Source organism: Amblyraja radiata, chromosome 19 (assembly GCF_010909765.2).
Source record: "Amblyraja radiata isolate CabotCenter1 chromosome 19, sAmbRad1.1.pri, whole genome shotgun sequence".
NCBI classification, from domain to species: domain Eukaryota; kingdom Metazoa; phylum Chordata; class Chondrichthyes; order Rajiformes; family Rajidae; genus Amblyraja; species Amblyraja radiata.
In genome coordinates, this window is record NC_045974.1 from 41,058,275 (window position 1) to 41,083,953 (window position 25,679).

At 42.8% G+C, this 25,679-nt stretch overlaps 1 protein-coding gene across 1 annotated transcript in view; it reads right to left on the minus strand.

The window, feature by feature from the left end:
- The window catches only part of cftr (CF transmembrane conductance regulator), a 148,078-nt gene that overhangs the window by 18,474 nt on the left and 103,925 nt on the right, over positions 1-25,679 (minus strand). Inside the window, exons 16-19 of the mRNA XM_033038309.1 lie at positions 17,411-17,448; positions 9,430-9,689; positions 7,048-7,127; positions 1,311-1,461 (exon numbers count right to left, since the gene is read on the minus strand). Of these exons, the coding sequence (XP_032894200.1) occupies positions 1,311-1,461; positions 7,048-7,127; positions 9,430-9,689; positions 17,411-17,448 (529 nt within the window). The remainder of the gene's footprint in view (positions 1-1,310; positions 1,462-7,047; positions 7,128-9,429; positions 9,690-17,410; positions 17,449-25,679) is intronic.

Here is a 25,679-nt window from a genome sequence, read left to right on the forward strand (position 1 = left end):
CTGCAGCGTAAAGTGACCAGATTACAGGTAGGAAAAATCAGGGCACTCTTTTTCTGGGTGGGCTACAGGGCTGGAGGAGGAAGAGGGCAGGGGGATCCATGAGCCTGGACACGGGGTATGGAATGGAGGGGATAGCTTTGGTCAAGGCCCAAGGTAATGGAGGTGGGGAAAACTGTGAGGCAAAACCTGCCTTTGGAATCTACCAAGCTTGATTCATTACCATTTTGATTGACCAAGATAGTGTAAGAACTTGAAAAATTCAGCTAGCACTAACTATATTTAAAATGCCCAAAAAGCAACTGGATTTATCAATGCAGATTTCTTAACAGTTTTTGCATTGTCAACTTCCCGATTCTTCCCCAGCTGGTAGCCCAGTAATGCAGCGGGCAGTGCTGCTCCCTCACAGTACCAGAGAGCTGGGTTCAATCCTGACCTTGTGCACTGTCTGTGTGGAGTTCTTACGTTCACCATGTTATCACCATGTGACAAATACAATTGACTTTGACTTTATCACATGTTTTTTGTCCTCTTGTCCTCCGGGTTCCTCCCACACCCCAAAGATATGCAGGTTGATGGGTTAATTAGCCACCACAACTTGCTCCTAGAGTGTATGTTGATTGGAGAATCTGCGGGGGAGTTGGTAGCATGCAGTGATAATAGGATTAATGGAGGATTAGTGTGAATGGGTGGTTGATAGTTGGCCCAGACTCAATGGACCTGTTTCTCTGCTGTATCTTTCTATAACACTAACTGAGATAATGAAGAATCGATACTGAGGCATGAGCCTGAGTGGGAGTGGGTTACAAATGAGGCCCATTAGACACCAAGGAGGTATTGTGGACCACTAGAAATCTCTTATCTCCGTTGATATGCTAAAACTAGGATAAAAGATGCCGCAACAGTACCTTGGTCAGGAGACCAGGACAAAGAGTGTCCTCATGTGTATGATTCTGAAGCTATTGATTACTAGATTGCAGGGTTTTAGTTTAGTTTAGAGATGCAGCAAGGCAACAGGCCCTTCGGCCCACCAAGCACGTGCTGACCAGCGATCACCCGCAGTTCTATCCTCCAGACTAGGGACAATTTACAGAAGAATATTAAACTACACATTCAGTTTTGGAATGTAGGAGGAAACTGTAGCACCCAGAGAATACCCACACGGTCACAGGGGGGAACGTACAAAATCTCAGTTAAAGAATGGCACCCTTTAGTCAGGATCAAACCAGGTCTCTGGTGCTGCAAGGCAGCAACTCTACCGCTGTGCCACCCTTTAAGGTTAAACAATCAGTATCTGCTCTCTTTATGCATACCTTCAGATTCCAGCTGTTTCAGCTGCTGTGATGTGCGGAGGAAGTAATCCCTCAACATAATGAAGATGACAGTGACTGGGATCGCAGCCAGCAGAGTGTACGGTTGCAAAACAGATACCACACTGATGGCACCCACTACGATCAGTATCAACTGCAAATGGAACGCAAAGTCATTATATTGCCTCTCATTTATCAAAATTATCATCTTATACAAACTATAGCTAAATTGTTAGGGTTGTAAACGCTTTGGTGGTCCTAATAACCTAGGTCCAAAGGTAAAAGGGCTTTCTCACGGTGCGACCTGACGCAAGACTTAACAAGAGTTTAACATCGTGGGAACCTCCTGCGATAACAGTACGGCATTCGTGGACCACCGAGGACCTCCGTGGCGCTAACGGCAGGTAGTCGTGTAACTTTGTAAGGTCGGGAGAAAATTCAAACATTTTTGAATTTCTCCAAGAGTGACTTGAGCACTTTTTGGTGAGCGTTGCAACATTGTATGAACGCAGATGCCAGTGCGATATCCGTGCGATATCCGTAATGACTCTTGCGGGTACCGTGGGAACTCCTGCGAACGGTAAACCCGGAAGCTTGACAGAGGGGACATAAGGTGAGTACAATGTCGCCAATGGACCATGTGTCCATCGAGGACGTCCCACCTAATTGTCATTGTTTGAGAATCTTTTTCACAGTAAGACTTGCAGAGATGCCTCTCAGAAAAGCGCAAAGAAAGTGGTCAAAGAAAGTCGGAAATATTTTAGCCATGCAGGTAAATGAGGCGGAGACTCAGCAAGAGAGACAGGTGGAGAGGCAAGAGGTGATGCCAGAGATACCACTGCCTGTGGGCTCCTTGGAGCAGGGAGAGGGTGACCAAGGTGGATTTGAGATTGCCTCCCCAGTAGCTGTTGCCTCCCCTCTTCGCACAGCACATTAAGCAGTTGCTCATATTGTCCAAATTGAGGTCTCCGTTGAAACATGGGCTTAACCCAGTGAGACTTCCTCTTAATTCTCTTTTTAATTAATCTCACCCTTCTGCCTTCACGCAAGCGTTTTCGATGCACATGTTGCGCTAATGCATACAGCGCGTCAATGAAAATAACAACCAGCCTGTACTCGAACCAACTTTGTATAGGCATGTCTGCAAATGAGCCAATTCTACGAACGGAGGATATTTATATAGTGTGTGAAAAAAAGTGACATCAGTCCACTACAGTCCACGATGTTCATTCACGATTAACGGGAAAGATCGGGAGACGGACAAGTCACTCGCACAAATGACAGAATTGCCGAGTACCGTGGGAACTCTTTATCTACCCCCCGTTATATCGTGCGGAACTCGTGCTGGACCACGACCACTTCACTCTGGTGACATCTTGCGTCAGGTCGCACCGTGAGAACCGGCCATTAGAATAACTAGTATGCTCTGATATCTCTAGTCCGAATACTTTTAGGCAGACCTTGCCTAGGTTTGATCAAATGATACTTGCTGCTCCCAGTGGTAGGTTCTTTATTTCCTCACAGATTCACTCCGTAAAACTGCTGTTGAATGACATTAAAATGAAGCCTGCGACCTGGCATTCCAGGATATTGTGTGGATGTTCTTATCTACTCAAGAGATGTGGGCAGTACAAGCAAAGGCAACACTTGCCGATCATCTCAAAGTGTCTCTGAGTAGTTTCTGAACTCCATCACTGCACCATTGCTTGGTTTGAAGGTGCAGTTGGGACTGAAGTGCCAGAATGTTGATGTACTTTTGACAAAGAAGGGTAAGGTGACATATTTTCAAATCAGAAAGACTTGGGGAACCCAATATTCTAAATAAGCCCTAGCTTATGTAAGCGAAGACACTATGTATTCACCAACGCATAGTATTATATAAATGTTTTACTTCATCCTTTAATAGATTTATGCCAGTCGCTCTGCTTGCCAGAAACCATTCAGAATTACAATGATTTAGTCTTATTAATGCAGGCTAGCCTCTGATGGCACTGGACATGGAATTTTAGAGCTTGTGTTCTCTTTCCCTCCTGCTTGTCAAACACTTTAATTCCCCTTCCCTTTCCCCTACACTGTCCTGGAACCTCCCCCACTGTCAGAGTGAGGCCAAACGCAAATTGGAGGAACAGCACTTCATATTTTGCTTGGACAGCTTACACCCCAGAGGTATGAATATTGACTTCTCTAACTTCAAGTAACCCTTGCATCCCCTCTCTCTCTGTCACTCCCCCACCCAAGTCATTGTACTAGTTTCAAATTCATCTTGTTGAGTCTCATGTTTGTTTAAGAAGGAACTGCAGATGCTGGAAAATCGAAGATAGACAAAAATGCTGGAGAAACTCAGCGGGTGAGCAGCATCTATGGAGTGAAGGAAAAGGCAACGTTTCGGGTCGAGACCCTTCTTCAGACTGATGTGGGGTGGAGCGGGGACGGGAAGAAGAAAGGAAGATGCAGAGACAGTGGGCTGAGAAGAGCTGCGAAGGGGAGGGAGAAAGCAGGGACTACCTGAAATGAGAGAAGTCAATGTTCATACCGCTGGGGTGTAAACTGCCCAAGTGAAATATGAGGTGCTGCTCCTCCAGTTTACGGTGGGCCTCATTCTGGCCGTGGAGGAGGCCCAGGACAGAAAGGTCGGATTGGGAATAGGAGGGGGAGTTGAAGTGCTGAGCCACCGGGAGATCAGGTTGGTTATTGCGAACTGAGCGGAGGTGTTGGGCGAAGCGATCGCCAAGCCTACGCTTGGTCTCGCCGATATAGAGCAGCTGACATCTAGAGCAGCGGATGCAATAGATGAGGTTGGAGGAGGAGCAGGTTTCTGCCGCACCTGGAAAGACTGCTTGGGTCCTTGAATGGAGGCAAGGAAGGAGGTAAAGCGACAGGCGGGGGGAGGTAAAGCGAGGTTGAGTCTCATTGTCTGTAACTTGTTTTCATCCTAGCTCACATGGGGTGTCTCCTTTATCATCATTACTTTTTGCATATCTTTCATTCATTTGTTCTGTATCTCTCTCTATATCACAGTCTATATCTCTTGTTTCCCTTTCCCGACCCTCAGTCTGAAGAAGAGTCTCGACCCGAAACCTCACCTATTCCCATTCTCCCGAGATGCTGCCTGTCCCGCTGAGTTACACCAGCTTTTTGTGTCTATCTTCAGTTTACACCAGCATCTGCAGTTCCTTCCTACACATGTACCAGGTTAGACTGGAGAAGGACCTGTAAACCCTCAGATTCCAATAGGAATCATATAATTGCAGGAAAGATTGGAGAGGAGAAGATTGGAGAGAAGGGAAGAAAGATTGAAGAAAGATTGGAGAGGAGAAGGGAATTTTAGAAAAAATATCTGATTTGCTTAAACTACTTAAATTAAAAATAGTTTAAGTATTTTCATTGATTTATATTCATTTAAATAATTATTACTATTATTTAAACAACAAATACATTGAAGACATTTTAAATCCTTTGAGGGCTGTCAAAGTTTCCAGAGGAAATGTTTGTATGTGGCATGAACTCGGCAATCCATTTCCTCTCGTATGTTGTTCAAAGTCACTGCCTCCCATCCTCTAGTCTCACAATTCACGCCCCTCACAGCCTTTTGTCTCCTTTTCATCTCCGGCCTTTGTCCACCCATCTGTATCCACTAGAGTTGCCAACTTTCTCACTCCTAAATAAGGGACAAAAGGTGGTGTGCTCGCCCGGGATGAAGTGAACCGTATTAGCCTTTCCATGGGAGGAAGCGACGAGGCAGGGACTTGTGAGGAATCTCGCAGAAGGCGAGATGGACATCGAATGGCAACAGATATGATGGACCGACCGGTTGATTAAATCTCAGAGCTGCTGCCTGCCGGCCGGGCCAATTTGCCGTGTGTTCGCTCCTGCAGCCTATGGCACTCGGGAGATTTAAGGGGCGTCGGTGCTCAGGGAATTAGTGAGCGCTCCAACCGAACAGGGGCGTTGGTGGGAGTGGGGGTGAGGTGGGCGGTTGAGAGACGCCAAAGAGATTTCATACATTAAAACGTGAAATTAAAAACACTCCCAGAGGCAGAGGAATGAAGAGGAGAGAGAGGTGGGGGGGAACTAACCCGGAGAATGAAAACCCACAAGCACCTGGCGGTCCAACCCTGAACACTGTGGTGATGGAAGGTTTGGTGTATTAAATGCATTTTCGACTTACGATATTTTCGATTTACAATGGGTTTATCGGAACGTAACCCCATCGTAATTTGAGGAGCACATGGTAGTAGCAGTCAAATACGGGGCAAGGGTGGTCCCGTATGGGACAAACCAATTTAGCCCAATATACGGGATGTCCCGGCTAATACGGTACAGTTGGCAACCCTAGTATCCACCCATCACTTTTTTCCCTGCCCCTGCCTCTCTTACCGCTTTCTCCCACCTCCTACTACAATCAGTCTAAAGAAGGTTCACAACCCAAAACGTCACCTATCCATGTCCCCCAGAGATGCTGCCCGACCCATTGAGTTACTCCAGCATTCCGTGTGGTTTGTTTATGACTCTAGCAACTGCAGTTCCTTGTGACTAGCATTTTGGGTCTTTTGATGTGGTTAGTTCAGGAGGGTAATGATTGTAGGTAGTGGGACAAAGCCAGTGAAATACAGGCCAAATTAGCCTGGATTTGAGTAGTTTGCCCACTCAGAGAAAATGCATTCTTGATATTGAGCAAACAGAGGAGTCAAGAGGCGAGATAATGTGTTTTATTGTCATATGTACTGAAACGGAACAATGAAATTCTTACATGCAGCAGCATTACGACTTTGTAAGAGGCCTGTCCCACTGCGGCGACCTAATCTGCGAGTTCAGACGAGTTTGCCCTCGACTCATACTTGCAGCATGGTCAACGCGAGGTCCAAGGAGGTTTTTGTAACTCTCCTTCATGCTCAAGAGTAGTCCCAGCGCACTTGAAGCCTCAGCTAGGTCACGGCGTATTTTTCAACATGCTGAAAAATGCCCGCGAGTAAAATGTCGCCATGGAAAAAAACTATATTTTTTTTTACACGTAGGTTTAGTCGAAGTAGGTCGGCATGTTATTCGTGGGTAATCGATGGTAGTCTAAGGTATTCGAAGGTAGTCGAAGATAGTCGTAGATAGTCTTCAACATAGTTGAAGGGAGGTCGAAGGAGGTCGTCTTCACTCTCCACTGTTCGGTGTCCAATTTTCCCGAAGTTAGTCGAAGCTAGTCTTCAACATAGTCGAAGGAGGTCTTCTACATGACACTTTTTCAAACTCTCCTAAACGCTTCTAAAATCGACAATTAGGTCGCCGCAGTGGGACAGCCCCTTTAAGAGACTTTTCTGTGCATTTAAATCTGTTTATGTTTCATTTAAACCTGTTGTGCTTGTGCTGATTTAAAAAAAATCCTTGTAGACTTAAAGTGACTAAATAGTTTGTCAGATTGCTACATAGGCAAGTCAAGTGCAGCCCTATCAGCATTAGTCAGTGTTTTATTTTGAAGTTGTTTAACTGAATTTACATTTAAAAAAATTCTTAGTGTGTAATTTGAACTCACTTTATTCAGGAGTCTCGAAAATTAGATAAATAACGTCATTGTACAAGCTATACACATTTTAGATATAGACTATAGAACAGTATAGAACAGGAATAGGCCCTTCGGCCCACAATGTCTGTGCCGAACATGATGGCAAGATCAACTCTAAATATGAAAACAATCTTAGCGTCAACAATTTTTTTGAGAAAATAGAAAGAGTTTGATCTGAAATTGTCTGACCTGCACAAAGTCAAAGACGGTGAGTGGTAGCACATCATCAATAATGGCAGTGTCTTTGATGAATCGGTTTAGGATTCTGCCTGCAAATGGAAATAAATGGAAACATGTTTTGAAGCATCCATGCTTCATGAGCAATACACTACAACACTAAAATTAACTGCATTTTGTTTTAAATACAATAATAGGCTCAAGGTAAGGCATAAATCTGCTTAAGTACCATCGCAAATTCTTTCATTGTATCCAAATGCTTATAGATCAATTTCTAATGAGCACCAATGCAACTGTAAAGGACATTTTACTCTTTTTACACACCCTACATTGTAGTACTAGCATCTACATTGTTACATTAATTGAACGATACATCATGAATATAGGCCCTTCGGCCCACCAAGTCTACACCAACCATCCATCCATCACCTGTTCTTACCAGTTCGATGTTATCCCACTTTTGCAGCCTCTTCCTACATAGTCGGGACAATTTACACAGACCAATTAACCTACAAACCTGCATGCTTTGGGAAGTGAGAGGAAACCGGAGCACCCAGAGGAAATAGACACAGTCTCAAGGACACAGGAACATGCAGACTCCACACAGAAAGCACCTGAGGTCAGGATTGCACCTGGGTCTCTAATGCAGCAACTCTACCAGCTGTGCCACTGTGCTGCTCATTGGCAATCTGCTCAATGTGCTGCTCATCAAAACAGCAACCAATTTATGGTGTTGAAAACAGAACATGTAAGTATTATTAATAATCAAGCTTTCCTATTGCTGGTTATGGGAGAAAGTTCCCTGAAAAAGAAATGTTTTTTTGTGCAAGGCAGATCTAGATTAAATCCTGATCTCATGTGGAAATTGCACATTCTCCCATCTTGTGCCTTTCCTCTGATGCTCGACTTTCCTTCCACATCAACAGAGAGATGTTGGTAGATTCATTGGCACATCCAGATCGTGCCTTAGTGCAAGTAAGTGGAAATAGAATCAAAAAGGAGGGTTTAATAGACAATAAGTTACAGAGATCCAGGGAAATCAGGAAAGCAGGAGTGTGGTTAAGAGGTTAGTTCTTTGACAGTCAGTGTAGATCCAATGGCCTGAATTGTCTCCTCTGTGTCATAATGACTAGAACATACAAGTATATTAACCTATTCATGTCGAGATCACATTGAATCAAAGTTGGTAACATCTCCATGTGCATCATTGGATTAGCTTCACATGCATCATACTTCACACAAATATTCAGTATTGTAATTGTGACCTATTTCAGCTAAATACTACTTCACTGCAAAAGCCTGGGCTATGGTTTTTATCATTCAGAAGGAAGTGCTTCACTAGGGTAAAATACTGATATACAAATAGTGTTCATTTTGACCTGTTTTTGTCAGATTCAATTACAGTAGCAAGTTCATTCCTATCAGATAAGACGCAAGTCCAATGTTGTGTAGAGGTCCCCCGCATCGCTATTAGTTAATACGTTTCTTGTTAAATGTAGATTTATGCATTCCAATATTCAATGCTCTTTCTTTCCCAAATGATTTATAAGGCCACTGGTTTCAACTTTGACTCCTCTTCAGTTTAATTGCAGATCACAGGAATAAAAGCCAATCTTGCAAATCAATCTGTCACTTGCATCTTGTAACAGGTTAATTAAATTATATGTGTTATACTTCATTTACTTGCCCTGTAACTTGGTTTCTGCCTTTGTGACATTGTTAGATTTATGTGGTACACACAGAAAGCTAAAGCACAACTAAATCAAACAAATTATCAAATTAAAACCATCAGATCAAAATATTTCCTTCCTTATTTTTATTGTTCGATTATCCAGTTGAAAGATTTGGACTCCAATCTTCAATAATTTCCCCTAGAGCCATTGATTTTGTCACCAGATCATTTTTAAAACCTTTTGCTAATGACGTACCATGGTCAAAAGTATTCAAACCTTTAGGTTTTGAAATTTAATAGTAAAGAAAATGTTAACAAATGTTGCTTCAGTCAAAAGCTCGTATAACACTACTGTAGGGGATTACAATGGATATGAGTTGACTATCAGTAGATTGCACTGAACTGTTCTCTATAATCTCAGATAATTTCATATAACATTAAATAATTATAATATAAATGATGTATGTGTAATTGACCAAGGAAAACAGGGCAATAAATCTATGACTTCCTGTGGTGAAAGTAATACGTTATCAAACACACTAAAGCCTGTTATTATTTTCTCCGAGCTTTGCAGAGCCAATGAATGCAGGTTAGATTTCTATGGATATCAACTAGTTTTCATCTAAGGAATACTATTTTTGCATAAAGGTTTGATAAATGAAATCCAAAACTCCCATCCAAAAACAAGCTGCATGCGTAAGCCATTTCATAAGAGTTATTACCTGCTTTCATCTTGTTGAATGCAGTCATGGGTGCTTGGAGAACTGAGTGAAGCATTTGTTTGTGCAGGTCCTTGGAGACTGTAACAAGGGTATGAACCAAAGGCAGTCCTCGAATCACACCAAGTGCAAGGAAGCTGTCTGAGAGTCCCACATAGATGTAGAATATGTAGTAATGACTGCCATTGGTAATGAATTTAGAAAATATAGAAAAGTTGGAGGTGTTGGTTGAGGTGTCGTTGGCTGCAGAACCTTCTGCTAACCTGAAATAATGAAATATAAACTACATTTGAGAAAATAAATGACATTTTTAAAAATGCTTTACAGACCACTGAGATCAGCATCTTTGTACATTAAGTTTGAATTGGGCTTAATTGAACAATCCATTAGTGTTATCATGGTTGATTTGGTATAAATCTGACCACAACTAAATATGTACAACTGGGTAAGGAGGGCTAACGTTATTAAACGTGGCCTTTTTAGTCAGACTTAAAAACAGGTTGAGAAGAATTATGAATGGGCTCAACGATTCTGAATGTCCTGATGACTCCTAAATAATCCATAATTATTCAGCACCACAATCAAGTTTCAACTTTGTTCTTGAGGGAAACAATCAACATTGCAAAATGTTCACTCATGCAGAAATAACCTTCCATTATTTTCTTTAATATTTCACATTTTCTCTTTGGAAAGAGAATATTACAAAAGTATCTTTTAATAGCTGTGTTACAGTTAAGATGGCAGATTACGATGAATCAAATAGTATTTGAATTAGACAGCATTTCTCTGAGCATTGTGGCACGGTGGCGCAGCGGTAGAGTTGCTGCGCCGGAGACCCGGGTTCGATCCCGACTATGGGTGCTGTCTATGTGGAGTTTGTATGTTCTCCCCGTGACCCGCGAGGGTTTTCTCTGAGATCTTCGGTCTCCTCCCACACTCCAAAGACGTACAGGTTTGTAGGTTAATTGGCTTGGTAAATGAAAAATTGTCCCTAGTGTGTGTAGGATAGTGTTAATGTTCGGGGATCGCTGGTTGGCGCGGACCCGGCGGGTCGAAGAGCATGTTTCCGTGCTGTGTCTCTAAGCTAAACAAATAGCTCGGGAATTGTGGTAGATTTTAGGATTTGTTTATTATTATCATGTGTATCGAGGTATAGTGAAAAACTTTGTATTGCATAATATCCAATCAAGTTTGAAGAAGGGTCTCGACCAGAAACGTCAACCATTCCTCCTGTCCAGGGATGCTGCCTGTCCCGCTGAGTCACTCCAACATTTTGTGTCTATCTTCAGATAACTGCACATAGATACAGAGTGCAGAATATAGTTCTCGGTATTGTAGCACACCAGTTCCAGAGACAAAGTTCAATGTGCACAATGGGGGGAGATGAATCAGACAGAACACCAGCTTATTTTGGTGATACTTTGGAAGACATTCTGCTGAATGGCATGGGCTTCGGTCCTACCGATGACCATTGTCCATCTTCATCCAGGGCACAGTTTTCTGCTGGAACTCCGGCTTTGAACTGATCAGCATGGATCATCACAAAGAACAGTAATGCAAGGCCTCGGCAACAGAACAGGGCTGGCTCTGCTCGGAAACCACGAAACAAAGCAATTCCTTCTATTAGTTAGAATGTAAATTACGTCCAGGCGTTAGTTTTTGAAGCTTTAAACAAAGTTGATTGACTGAAATTGTTTAGGCTGGATTGTTTCTCTTGAATCACAGGAGGGAGAAGAGATGCTAAACCGAAGTGTACAGAATTATGAGGGGCCTAAGTAGAACGATAGGAAGGATCTATCTCCCTCAAGTGGAGGCAAAAACCAAGGGACATAGATTTAAAGGATTAGAAAGGCGATGAAATTACTGTTTTCCTTCCAGAAGATGCTGCGGTTTTGGAAGGATGGTGGGGATGAAATACTCAAAAAGTGCTTGTATATGTATTTGAAATGTAGTGCGTACCCTGCAGGATACAGGTCTGGAAGCAGCGGGCTGGGACACTCCCGGCAAGCGGACCCGACTCGTCCAACGTGGTCGACAGCGGCACTGGGAATCCGCATGGTCAGCTGGACCTCGCCCGAAAGGCTCGCGGTCGACGGGATCGGGAACCCACCCAAAGGCTCAGCAGACGGTTTAACCGGGAGGGAGCTGATGAAGTCAGATGCAATGAGCAACGACTGGTAGGAGGGTGATGCCTACAGCGCCTTCAGGTAGGCTGCAGGAATCACCCCCCGAGACACAAAGATGGCCGGGCAACGAGAGGAGAGGGACATTAGTTTGCAGGAACTATCAAGAACATCGAGTGCGCGGGCCAACCAGACTTTGGACTTTGAATAATGGTGCCAATCATGACGACGCCCGCATGTGTAATTTATGCAAAAGTAATTTCACTATGCATTTGCATATGTGACAACTAAGCCCCATTGACTATTGATTCACCACTGATGCTGGAGGGTGCTATTAAATTCATAGAACATGGAAACAGGTCATTCGGCCCATCTAGTCCACGTCAGCCATCCTGTACCTTTATACACTAATCCTATTCTATTTTTCCCCTATTCCCATCATCTCTCCTCAGATTCTATCCCTCATGTAGGCTACTGACAATCTACGACAACCAATGCAGCTACTAACCTTCGTGTCTTAACGATGTGGGAGGAAGCTAGAGTATCATGAGGAAACGTCAACTGTCACAAACATCACCAGAGGTAATGATTTAGATGATGGGATTAAAAGTAACACTAGCAAATTTGCAGATGACACATAGCTGGGTGGCAGTGTGAACTGCGAAGAGGATGCCAGGAGGTTGCAGGGTGACCTGGACAGGTTGAGTGAGTTGGCAGATGCATGGCAGATTCAGTATAATGTAGATAAACGTGAGGTTATCCACTTCAGGGGCAAGAACAAGGAGGCAGATTATTATCTCAATGGTGTCAGATTAGGAAAAAGGGAAGTGCAACGAGACCTGGGTGTCCTTGTACACCAGTCACTGAAATCAACATGCAGGTACAGCAGGCAGTGAAGAAAGCTAATGGCATGTTGGCCTTCATAACGAGAGGATTTGTGTATAGGAGTAAAGGGGTCCTTCTGCAGTTGTACAGGGCCCTAGTGAGATACCATCTGGAGTATTGTGTGCAGTTTTGGTCTCCTAATTTAAGGAAGGACATCCTTGCTATTGAGGGAGTGCAGCGTAGGTTCACGAGGATAATCCCCGAGATGGCGGGACTGTCATATGAGGAAAGATTGGAAAGACTGGGCTTGGATTGGATGAGAGGGGATCTTATAGAAACATATAAAATTATAAAAGGACTGGACACATTAGATGAAAGAAAAATGTTCCCAATGTTGGAGGAGTCCAGAACCAGGGGCCACAGTCTAAGAATAAAGGGGAGGCCATTTAAAACTGAGATGAGAAAATACTTTTTCACGCAGATAGTTGTGAATTTGTGGAATTCTCTGCCACAGAAGGCAGTGGAGGCCAATTCACTGGAGGCCAATTCACTGACAAATCTTCACTAATGTTTACATAAGGGATAAAGTAGAGAGTTAGATAGAGCTCTTGGGGCTAGCGGAATCAAGGGGTACGGGGAGAAGGCAGGCATGGGTTATTGATTGTGGATGATCAGCCATGATCACAATGAATTTTGGTGTTGGATCGAAGGGCTGAATGGCCTCCTCCTGCATCTATTTTCTATGTTTCTATAAGCTGGGTAACCGTGGAAGTGAGGCAGCAATTTTACAAGTTCTGCCACTGTGCCTCCATTATTCAAGGTATCTAATTTTCTGATTGTATGGACACAATGGTCTGTCTGGTGGTCTTTTTTCTCAGCCTATGATTCTGCGCAGGTAAGAGACTGATGACTCCCTTGCCCTTTCTTCCTCCCTATCCTCTATCCATAACTGCAAATGTGGTTTGCCCCAAGCCAAGGAAGGTCGAATCACAATGAACTGAAAGACATCCTATGCATTCCTTACTGAAGTGATGTGCAGAGCTAATCTTGTCTGTAATTAGGAATGCTCCCGTTGAGATTTATTGCAAATACGTTGAAGGGCCCAAGGATGTAGAAATTCAGTGCAGAGGGCAGCGATGAATTCCCCAAAGAATGCCCTTGTTCACATTAAGACACTAATGCGTCAGAAAACTGGTCTATTTTAACAGCCAACTTACACATGATTCCTCATGGGAAAAGTGGAACGTCAGTTGTATTGGTTAGCTGCAAATCTATTGCTTTGCACTTGAAAGTTTGGGCTCATGTTCTGCTCTTGCCGAAAAACAGACCAGCAAAAAAAATGCAGCACATTCTATCTAGTGCATCAGTTCTACTGTGTGAGTGGATCGGCCAGCTTTTCAGCTGAAGGTCTGCCCTGTAAATCCAAGTACACTTATTAGTTAATGTTTATGTAGGATATGAAAATGTTTATTGAACTTACAAATGTGGAAACTAATTCATCTTTATTTATCAAGTTGGTAAACATAATTTGTTTTACTAATTCTGTGTCCAACCAGCCTTCCAGTTACCTTCTGAATATTATCTAAATCTAAAATATATTTTCTACTTTATCCCTTATGTAAACATTAGTGAAGATTTGTCAGTGGGAATGGTTGAAGCATTTAATTATTCTTTGATCTGCCTACATATTTTTCTTTTAGGGGAATTCATATTGGATTAGATGCCAAAGTAAATCCACGATGATAAACCTGTAGCCACCTGTCATTGGTGGCACAGTGGTGCAGCCGTAGAGCTACTGCCTTACAGCACCAGAGACCCAGGATTCAATCCCGACTACGGGTGCTGGCTGTACAGAGTTTGTACATTATCCCCGTGATCTGCGTGGGTTTTCTCTGTGATCTTCGGTTTCCGCCCACACTCCAAAGACGTACAGGTTTGTAGGTTAATTGGTTTGGTATGAGTGCGAATTGTCCCTAGTGTGTGTAGGATAGTGTTAATGTGCGGGGATGGCTGGTTGGGATGTGCGGGCTCGTAGGGCTGATGGGCCTATTTCCGCGCTGTATCTCTAAAAATCTCAAAGAAGAGTGCATAACATTCCTTTGTTACTTCTACAAAACCTGAACCATACCTGTCTACATGATGCCACTGCAACTATTGTGATTTATTATAATTAGACCTCACACGTCGGCGGTGAGCGTGACCGTTGAACTGGCAATTTATATAGCTCACATTCTGTGCAAAGATCAAGCTTATTAGTCTGAAGAAGGCTCTCGACCTGAAACGTCACCTATTCCTTTGCTCCAGAGATGCTGCCTGACCCGCTGATTAACCCCAGCCTTTTGTGTCTGTCTTAAGCTTATTACATAGTCGTATTTTGGCTCAAGGCGACTTTGTGTGTGAATTAACACGGTGTTAAAGACCTGGCATTAGAGTCTCCAGTACACAATCACAACCCAAAAACGTTAACTTAATTGTTTCACATATTGATAGGTTTAAAGTTATATTTTCCACTATTGCTGGTTTTCTCTAATACGCCTTTAACTAATGCAGATCTTTTTATTAGATAAAGAATTTATCTAATACTCTGCTATCATCAGTCAGAGTATTGAGTATAGAAGTTGGAAGGTCATGTTGCAGTTGTATAAGACGTTGGTGAGACTGCATTTAGAATATTGTATTCAGTTCTGGGCACCATGTTATAGGAAAGATATTGTCAAGCTTGAAAGGGGTCCGAAAAGATTTACGAGGATGTTGCCAGGACTAGAGGATGTGAGCTATAGGGAGAGGTTGAGTAGGTTGGGTTTCTATTCCATGGAGCGCAGGAGGATGAGGGGAGATCTTCTAGAGGTGTACAAAATCATGAGAGGAATAGATCGAGTAGATGCACAGTGTTTCACCCAGAGTGGGGGAATCGAAGACCAGAGGACATAGGTTCAAGGTGAAGGAGAAAAGATTTCATAGGAATCCGAGGGGTAACCTTTTCACACAGAGGATGGAGGTTGTATGGAACAAGCTGCCAGAGGATGTAGGTGGGGCTGGGACTATCCCATTGTTTAAGAAACAGTTGGACAGGTACATGGATAGGACAGGTTTGGAGGGATATGGACCAAGCACAGGCAAGTGGGATTAGGGTAGCTGTGACATTGTTGGCCGGTGTTGGCGAGTTGGGCCGAAGGGCCTGTTTCCACACTATATCATTCTATGACTCTATGACTAAGTTGAAAATAAAATGGCTATCGTTCCAGAACACAAATCACTATTGAGCAACTATATGATTTTACAAAAACATTTTCTTTAAAAAAATCCAGGAAGTAAGTCAAGGCCATTTTACGAAACACATTTCCAGCATGATGCTGCTACAAAGGGTTTGTGTTCCAGAACCATTTTAAATTTCAACCCAATAATCCCCACAGAACACATTGTTCTTGTTCTTTCACTCATGAGAGAAACCATCATAATTCATTCACAGCTTGTGTGGTCTGGGAACACACTGCCAGTGTGCAGCTCTTTATGTAGAGCTTTAATGTTGAATGGAATTCTTTCGGAGAATCTAAAGTGGGATTTTCATTATAGTTATTAAAGTCAATGATATAAAAAGGAATCATTTTAAATCACTTGTTGGACTGCACTCAATTTACAACCACTCTCGACAGCCAACTCATTGGAATAAAGTGCTCAAAGAACACTTATATGATGAACTAACTCTGTGAGTTATGTAATGATCACTGGATACTAACAGAGCCAAGCTTTCAACAAGTACAACCTATTTCTTCTGAATTTGGCAAATTAAAAGACAGGTTGAAGGAAGGTTATATTTGTCATCACAGTCTATCTGGTGGATATTAAAAATGTATAAAACTGAGAATAGAAATACTTGGCATAATGAAATAAAGCCCCAGGTGTATCATTTAATAATTCAATGCGTGAGAACATATTTTTTGTGAATATGTGTTTAGTTTAGTTTGGTTTAGTTTAGAGATACAGCGCGGACACAGGCCCTTCGGCCCACCGGGTCCGTGCCGACCAGCAATCCCCGCATATTAACATTAGACTACACCAACAAGAGACAATTTTTCATTTAACAAGCCAATTAACCTACAAACCTCTACATATTTAGAGTGTGGGAGGAAACCGAAGTTCTCGGAGAAAACCCACGCAGGTCATGGGAAGAACGTACAAACTTCGTATAGACAGCACCCGTAATCGGGATGGAACCCGGGTCACCGCCGCTGCATTCGCTGTAAGGCAGCAACTTTGCCGATGCGCCATAGTGCCACAAGTAGCTCAAGTAAAACTTAAACAAATTAGAGCAGCAATCAGGAATGATGAAATGTCTAAAGTGCCAGTATGGAAAGAGTTAAGCTAGAGGCATGCACAAGAAGATAGAACACTGTTCAAATAAAGTCAAAACTGGACGTGGCAATTGCCTCCACTGTAAATGATTGAGAAGGAAGGGTTTATGACAGAGGGGTGATTTAAAAGCACACATATTGACTGAAACAATAAACCTGCAGTGATTTATCCTTGCTGAAGTTGGGAGTGTAAAGCTGTTTCAAAATAGAAGTATTTGAAGAAATGTATGCACATTGGAGAATATTGCTGTAAAAACAAAGCCTTTCAGTGTGAAGATAGACACAGAATACTGGAGTAACTCAGCACAACAGGCAGCATCTCTGGATAGAAGGAATGGGTGGCGTTTTGGGTTGAGACCTTTCTTCAATGTGAAATGTTAACTCTTTTGAAATTAGCGGCAATCATTGAAAGAAATGACTCATAGAATGTGGTCATGTTTCTACTTCAAAGAAGATATTTGCATTAATGATTACAAGTAAAACATTAAACATTGGTGTGTAAAACATGGTTCTAACAGTGCCCGCTATTGCACAATCAAATAGCCATGACTAAAGACCTGCTCATTTTTTAGTTTTTGTTCACGCCCTTGACCTATATTGTGTCTGATTTACTTCCTGATGAGATCATTAACAAAACAGAACTGAGAAGATAATCTTCGAATTGTAAACCACAACTCTACTCACCCATTGATTATACAAAGTCCAACCAAGGAGGCACCCACCTTTGGAGACACAAGGAAGATAGCAACAATAACACTTCAGCTCATCTTATCATTGTATGATGTTTTTCCAAATCATGTGAAAATAAACTCTTTTATGCTCAAGTGGAATATATTGTTCATTGTATTAGTAATCAACATAAAGTCCTCCCCTCTAATGAACAAAAAAATGTCTGTATACTTTCCTTGAAGATAATAACTTTGATAATATCAAGGTTGATAGTGGCCTGCATTACAATTGCATTTCAGGTACAAAGCATAATAGTTAAACAGACCATGTTTAATCTTTTAAATTCTTGTTCCTCTTGCTAAGTTCACAAGACCTATTTTTAGGTAGTTTCTCACAGTGTTGCAGATAGCTGTTATGTTTCTTTGGGGATACATGGCCATTAAGAACTTCTTCAAGAAATCTGATTGCAATCTCAAGATTCCTCAGCATCCCTTTGGTTATAAATGCACCGCTTTGGTAATCTATTGTCTATAAAATCATGACATAATCCAGTTTAGTTCAGTTTATTGTCAGGTGTACCGAGGTGCAGTGAAAAGATTTTGTTGCATGTACCCACCAGTCAATTGAAAGTCTATACGTGATTACAATCGAGCCATTCGCAATGAACAGATACATGATAAGGGAATAACGTTTAGTGCAAGATAAAGCCAGAATCCTCAGAGGCTTTCACCCAGAGAAGGGGAATCAAGAACTAGAGGACATAGATTTAAGGTGAAAGGAGAAAGATATGTGATATAATCCAGAGGCACAGCATTTTCACACTGAGAGTGGTGGGAATATGGAACAAGTTACCAGAGGAGTTAGTTGAGGCAGGTAACATTTAAAATATATTTGAACAGGTACATGGATAGGAAAGGTTTAGCAGGATATGGGCCAAATGCAGGCAGGTGGGACTAGTGTAGATAGGGCATCTTGGTTGGAAGGGACAAGTTGGGCTAAAAGGCCTGTTTCTGTGCTATATAACTCCATGACTTTGTTCCTGCTCAATATCCATGAGAACTTAAAGCCCCTGCCCCACTTAGGGTTTTTTTTTGGCGACTACATGCTGTCGCCAAATGGTCGCGGGGTGACGCCTGTATGATCGTGAGTGGTTTCCTCAAGTTCCCTAAAAAGTCGTAACGTTTTTCTGGTTGCCGCTGGATTTTGAAATGTTCAAACTTTTCAGCGACAGTGGGCTTGACGTAGCTTGTCTTCTCCTGTCGTAGGTGCTGTCGTAGGTTGTCTCCAGGATGGCGCAGGTTGTCGCCAGGTGATGTTGGTTGTCGCCGGGTGCTGACTGCGGTGAATTCCATTGGCGACTACCTACGTCAACCTACGTCAACCGGCGACAGGTACCGGTGACTGAAGTTGTCCTCAGTTGTCTTCAGTTCAGGGTCGTTGCTCATCGTAGCTTGTCATGGGTGGATGTAGATTGACTTTGGTGTGGTCGAAGGTGTGGTCATAGGTGGACGTCCTAATGGGTCGCCGGTTGTCGGTCGCTTGCCGTAGCTTGACGTCGACTAGGTGGTAGGTTGTCGTAGCTTGTCATAGACGTTATTGTGGGGGGGGGGGGGGGCGGGGGTCCAGTCGCCGCTTTTTCGGCGACATGATACGACTGTGACAGTCGTTGGCAGTCGCCGAAAAAATCGCCTAAGTGGGACAGGCCCGTAACAAAGCAGGCAGACAGGCTTTCTTAAACATTTCTGCTCAAACAAGCTGCCAGTGGAAGAGCCACCATGTGGATGAGATCCAAGGATCATCTTCCATTAGCCTCTTGCTACAGATGCATAATAGGCTTCTGGCAAGCCCGGGCTTCAAGCATATAGTGCTCTACAGATGAAAACAGAAAACGATAAGAACTCGAAGCCAGTTTAGGCCATTCAGCCACTTCTGCCCACTCCATTCTTCAATAAGATCATAGTCAATTGTTTCCTTTGGCAACTTATTCCTGTGCCAACTGCTTCTATCTTGGTTCCCTTATTATTTTATTATTATTATTATTATTATTAAACTTATATTTCAGACTCAAGGTCCAGATAAAAGACAACATTACATAGAATACATTGCATATAAAAACACCGTAAAATACATATAAAAGCTTAGTAAATTACTTATAGGAACATCATAAATTATATGCAAAAACACAATACATGGTTTAAAATCCAGAATAAAAAGAAAGATCAGTGTGCTACAACGAGCCAACTATACCAATGTCTCCACAGCTGGGATTGGTAGCGTGTTGTGCTGAACCTTATATCTAAAAATCTACTAACATGACTATGCTCAGCAAGTGTCTCCACCACCTTCTTACCTGCAGTAACTGCTCAGTGCATGATAGAAGAGAACCAATGAGTATGGAGTGAAACAGATTATGTTTATAATGAAAGGGAAGAGATGTCAGCCTTTACAAAGTGCCAATTATCATTCATGGGGATGAGACCACCTCGGAGAATTTTTCCTTTCCCCCATTTTTCTTTGTGGTGTTCCAGAACAAATGGCGGTTCTTTCTCCAACAAAATATTTTTGACTAATGCTTTGTGCTGATACAAAATTGTTGCTTACAAAATGGTGTCAACTGCAATTCCAGGTACCAATTTCAATGGCAAACTAATACAGCTGTTGAGAAATTGATTTAGTTCTGAATCGACCATCAACAAACATTTTGAAAAACCTAAAATTCTTTCTGAATATAGGATCAAGTTTCTGTTTATTAATGTTATCCAATGTGATCATATAATACTATACAGAAATACAACCAAGTCAAGCTAAGTACTATAGGAACAGCAAAGGGGAAGATACATTGTGCTGAATATAGTTCTCAGTATTGTGACGTACCAGTTCTTTAGCACAGCGATCTCTCTTGAACTGTTCTTCAGGGTGAATATTTGAACAAGTCTCTATTGTAAAGTGTTATTTTGATGCTCTGATTTTTTTTTTAATTTATCGATCCTGGAACCCATTGCTGTGTCTTCCAATTGATGAACTCAAGATGACAGAGATGCAGTGATTCACAGTTCTCTCATATTATAAGATTACAGGCAGTAACATTTATTATTTTGTTTACTCAAAACAAAATATTTAAAGTTCTAACTGTAAAATCACTTCATGAATAGGTTTGGTTATCGGAGTTGGCTGCATTTCTGTGGATTTATTATTAATAAGTGAATATTGTACAATGTTTTGCTTGCTGCCTTCTAAGTATTTGATGTAGCCCACCCTCATTCAATGGTGGCGACTGATGAAAGTAGGCAAGCCTCTAAATGGGGTTTCGTTATTGCCAAAGGAGGTAGTTGAAGCAGGTAATATAATAGCATTTAAAGGACACCTGAACATGTATATGGATACAAAAGATTGAGAGGATTTAGTTTAGTTTAGTTTAGAGATACAGCGCGGAAATAGGCCCTTCGTCCCACCGAGTCTGCACCGACCAGCGATCCACTATCCTACACACACTAAGACTATTTTTACATTTACACTAATTTACGCTAATTAATCTGCAAATCAGTACGTCTTTGGAGTGTGGGAGAAAACCGAAGATCTCGGAGAAAACCCACGCAGGTCATGGGGAGAACTTTTGAACTCCCAACAGGCAAGCACCTGTAGCCAGGATTGAACCCGGGTCTCTGGCGCTGTCAGTCAGTAGCTCTACCACTGCGCCACCGTGCTGCCCTTTCGGCCCTTTGGTTAATGGCCAAACACAGGCAAGTGGGTCTAGCTAGATGGGCAATCTTGGTTGGCATGAATGAGTTGGGCCGAAGGGCCAGTTTCCATGCTGTATAAATCTATGATTGTATTGCTACTCTTGCACTGATGTTGGAAAGATACTGTAAATTGATAGACATGTCTGACCAACATGGATGGCAGCATTAAATAATAATGGATTGACTGAATGGGCAATACTGCAGATTTCACAGTGGATATGACATTATCCACTTTGTAGTAAATAGTAAAGGATAAGAGTTGTGGAAGTTCAGAGAGAGAGAAAAAAGTGATCTGTATAAGTGATTAAATTAACATGCATATGGAAATAAATTGGTCAAGTAGGCTTATAGAATGTTGGACTTGCCTCCAGTAGACAGGCAAATAGATGGATAGATGTTATGCTACAACTTTCCACTGGCTTGGTTAGATCACACCTAGATGATGTGAGGGTTTAAAGCAAACCCAGGAAAAAATAATTTGGCCTTGGAGCAGTCATTGTGGATTTGATAGAATGGTACCTGGATTCCAACAACTACAGTACAGGATGAGATTCTAGGGTAGAATTTCAGGAAATTCAGAAAGTTGTGGTAATTTATTTGATTATTTAAACACATTTATAATGTACCTAATTTATCTTTAGTTTAGAGATACAGCCCAGAATCAGGCCGTTCAGCCAACCAAGTCCACACCAACCAGCGGCCCCCACACATTAACACAAACCTACACACACTAGGGGCAATTTACATTGATACCAAAGTCAATTAACCAACAAACCTGTACGTCTCTGGAGTGTGGGGGGGAAACCGAAGATCTTGGAGAAAAACCACGCAGGTCACGGGGATAACGTACAAACTACGTACAGACCCGTAGTCAGGATCGAACCCGGGTCTCTGGCGCTGTAAGGCAGCAACTCTACCGCTATGCCACCGTGCAGATCATCAGATATTAAGCAGAATAAGTAGACGAGGGAGTGGAATACTATTTCAACTGATTGTGGAACATAAGGAACTAGTGAGCGCAGTTATAAATTAGTGCTGAGTTTTTGTGAAGTTATGAAACAGAAAGGATATTAAAAGTTTAAAAACAAATACAATTGATGCTGGTTCATTATTTTAAACTGGAATTAATGTACATTTTGTTAATTAAAGATAGGAAGGAAAATGGGACAAAATAGCTTAATGGAGTTGGGTTATTTTTCAAGTACAATCCTATTGAAAGCCATAAAAGGCTTGAGCAAGTAAATAATCTGCCTATATCCTAACAATCGCATATTTTCTGAGAGAATAATAATTTGCATTCAATGCCAACAAGAAATATTCATATAACAACCGATGACAAATTACTTTACAAGAGGTTTGGAGGGCCAAAGCAGATTTTTTTTAAATTCAACTTTTTAAAAATCAAGAAGTCACCAGAAATGCTGAGAGTTCTTACTAACTCTACCGACAACGAGAACATTAAACTGGTACAGCCCATTGTAGAACCTCTTTGATGTTCAGCCCATTGATTTCTAAGGATCACATGGCCAGAATCTACCACCTTGATCTGCAATTGCAACGTGGCAGAATTAATATTTCATCCTGCAAATGAGATGAAAGCATAACCTCACCAGTGCCAGAGTATTTAGGACATTTGTCTAAAACAGGCACTAACCACAAATTACTGATATATCTTGGACCACATAAAAGCAAGGAATACCCGTTTGCTGAGTTGGCCACTCTGCTTTAAAGGACTTGATTAAGATTGGACAGTTTATTTTTTTTAATGTAAGACTAATATCAGTGAGTGATCATGTTACCTTTAATGTTTCAGTTCACTGGCCCAGAGTGGAAGCAGAGGGCCTACTTATTTTGTTGCAGTCAACTGGATCGTGCTGTGTGTAGGAAGGAACTACAGTTGCTGGGTTACAATAAAGACAGACAAAAAATGCTGGAGTAACCCAACGGGACAGGCAGCATCTCTGGAGGAGGAATGGGTGACGTTTCGTGTCATAGATACATAGATACAGAGACAGGTGCAGGAGTAGGCCATTCGGCCCTTTGAGCCAATGTGATCATGGCTGATCATCCACAGTCAGTACCCCGTTCCTGCCTTCTCCCCATATCCCTTTATTCCGCTAGCCCTAAGAGCTCTATCTAACTCTCTTTTGAATGCATCCAGTTAATTGGCCTCCACTGCCTTCTGAGGCAGAGAATTCCACAAATTCAGAACTCTCTGGGTGAAAAGGTTTTTCCTCATCTCAGTTCTAAATGGCCGACTCCTTATTCTTAAACTGTGGCCCCTGGTTCTGGACACCCCCAACATCGGGAACATGTTTCCTGCATGTAGCGTGTCCAATCCTTTAATAATTTTACATGTTTCTATAAGAACCCCTCTCATCCTTCTAAATTCCAGTGAATACAAGCCCAGTCGCCCCATTCTTTCATTACATGACAGTCCCGCCAGCCCGGGAATTAACCTGGTGAACCTACGCTGCACTCCCTCAATAGCAAGAATGTCCTTCCTCCAATGAAGAGAACAATCTGCACACAATATTCCAGGTGTGGTCTCACCAGGGCCCTGTACAACTGCAGAAGGACCTCTTTGCTCCTATACTCAACTCCTCTCGTTATGAAGCCTAACAAGCCATTCGCTTTCTTCACTGCCTGCTCTACCTGCATGCTTAGTTCAGTGACTGATGCATGGCTGCCCAGCCAGCAGCTGTCTGTCTTTTCATCGACGTATTTTTAGTTAGTTAAAGTGTTTTGTTTGGAGGTCTAGACTTTTTTATGTGGGGGGGGGGGGGAAGGGGGAAACTACTTTTCAGGGTCCCTACCTGGTCGGAGAGGCAGCTTTTCTCCGGGCTGCAGCTTCGACCCGTCCTCGCGGCCTACCAGCGGGCCTGGAGCGGCGTTTCCTGTCGGGGACCGCCCAGAACCTCGGCTTCGGCGGCGGCACAGCGCTGGAGCGCTATCATGGAGCGGGCGATGCCTTGCCCGGGTCGCCGCGCTGGAGCTCCGGTGAGCTGAGGATCGCCGGGAACAACATCGCGGAGCTGCGGGTCTGTGGAGCGGCCAGCTGCGGGCAGCGGCGCCGAACTTTACATCGGGAGCCTGGGATCTCGCGACGAGATCGCCAGTTGTGGAGCTCCAACCGGCGCAGCCTTGTCGGCTTCGGAAGCCGCGGCCTCCAGTACGGAAGCGGCCGTTCCAGGGTTCCCAAGCCGCGGAGAGGACTCTCCCGACGCCGGAGCACCACCACCCGGCGAGAACGGCCTGGAACATCGGGCCTCCGTAGAGGCAACTGTGGAGGCCTCAATAGGCCCGACTATGGGTGAACTGGGGTTGGGGACTGGACTTTGTGCCTTCCCTCATAATGGGAACCATTGTGGGGGGATGTTTTTTATGTTCTAAAACACTTATTAATGTTATGTCTGTTCTTTCTTTATGTGCTGCAAAATGGCAAGAAGCATTTCACTTCACCTAGTGTGTATGTGACTAATAAAATACCTTTGATACCTTTGATACAGGGACAAGGACAAGGATATGCAAAAAAGTAAGGATGATCAAGGAAACAGTCCATTGTTAGCTGTGGACTAGGTGATAATGAGTTATACAGTCAATGAAACTAACCAGGACGACAGTGAAATTAGTACAATGACTAGGGTGGGGGAGGAACGGAGAGAGAAGGGATGCAAAGGTAACTTGATGTTAAGGGCCTGTCCCACGGGCGCCATTTGCGCGTCATTTACGCAACATGACGCGCGCATGGTGCGCATTACACGCGCATGGTGCATGGTGACGTAAGCAGTGACGCGCGGTGCCCCAGGATTTTGGGATGTACAAAATCTTTGCACGCAGTCTGCATGACACGCAAATGACGCCAAGTGGGACAGGCCCTTTAGAGCTCTATCTAACTCTCTTTTGAATGCATCCAGTTAATTGGCCTCCACTGCCTTCTGAGGCAGAGAATTCCACAAATTCAGAACTCTCTGGGTGAAAAGGTTTTTCCTCATCTCAGTTCTAAATGGCCGACCCCTTATTCTTAAACTGTGGTTTCACTGGAAAAGTGAGATTTTGATTTGATGCCACCCTGCAGAGTCTGCCTCATACTAGCCAGGCCCTCCAGGAAATATGGGGCACGCATCTAAATCCCTTCAACATTTTGCTAGTGCTAGGAAAAGCATTTTGCACATAGCAGCATCAAAGTAATAACTGGCCTTGCAGGAAATTGTTAGGTGTCAATTGCAGCTTCCTGCAAGAAATTCAAAAATGAGCTAATATACAGTTGGTGAAGCTGGTCTGTATTTAAATCTGAAGAAACACATCAATTTAAAATGAATTTATTATTGTGAATTATTTCCAAAATATAAGACTCTGCACCTAAATTGTTAGCAGAGGGAGCCATGTCAATGTAGACTCAAAATTAGACACAGCAAAGAAAAGCAAAAGTAATTGAATGTGAAAGATCAGCTATAAGTGATAATCTGCAGAGATAGGCCAAATGGATTGATCAGCACAGAGGAATATGTTCAAGATGGTGCAAGGACTTCGCTTTTTTGTTT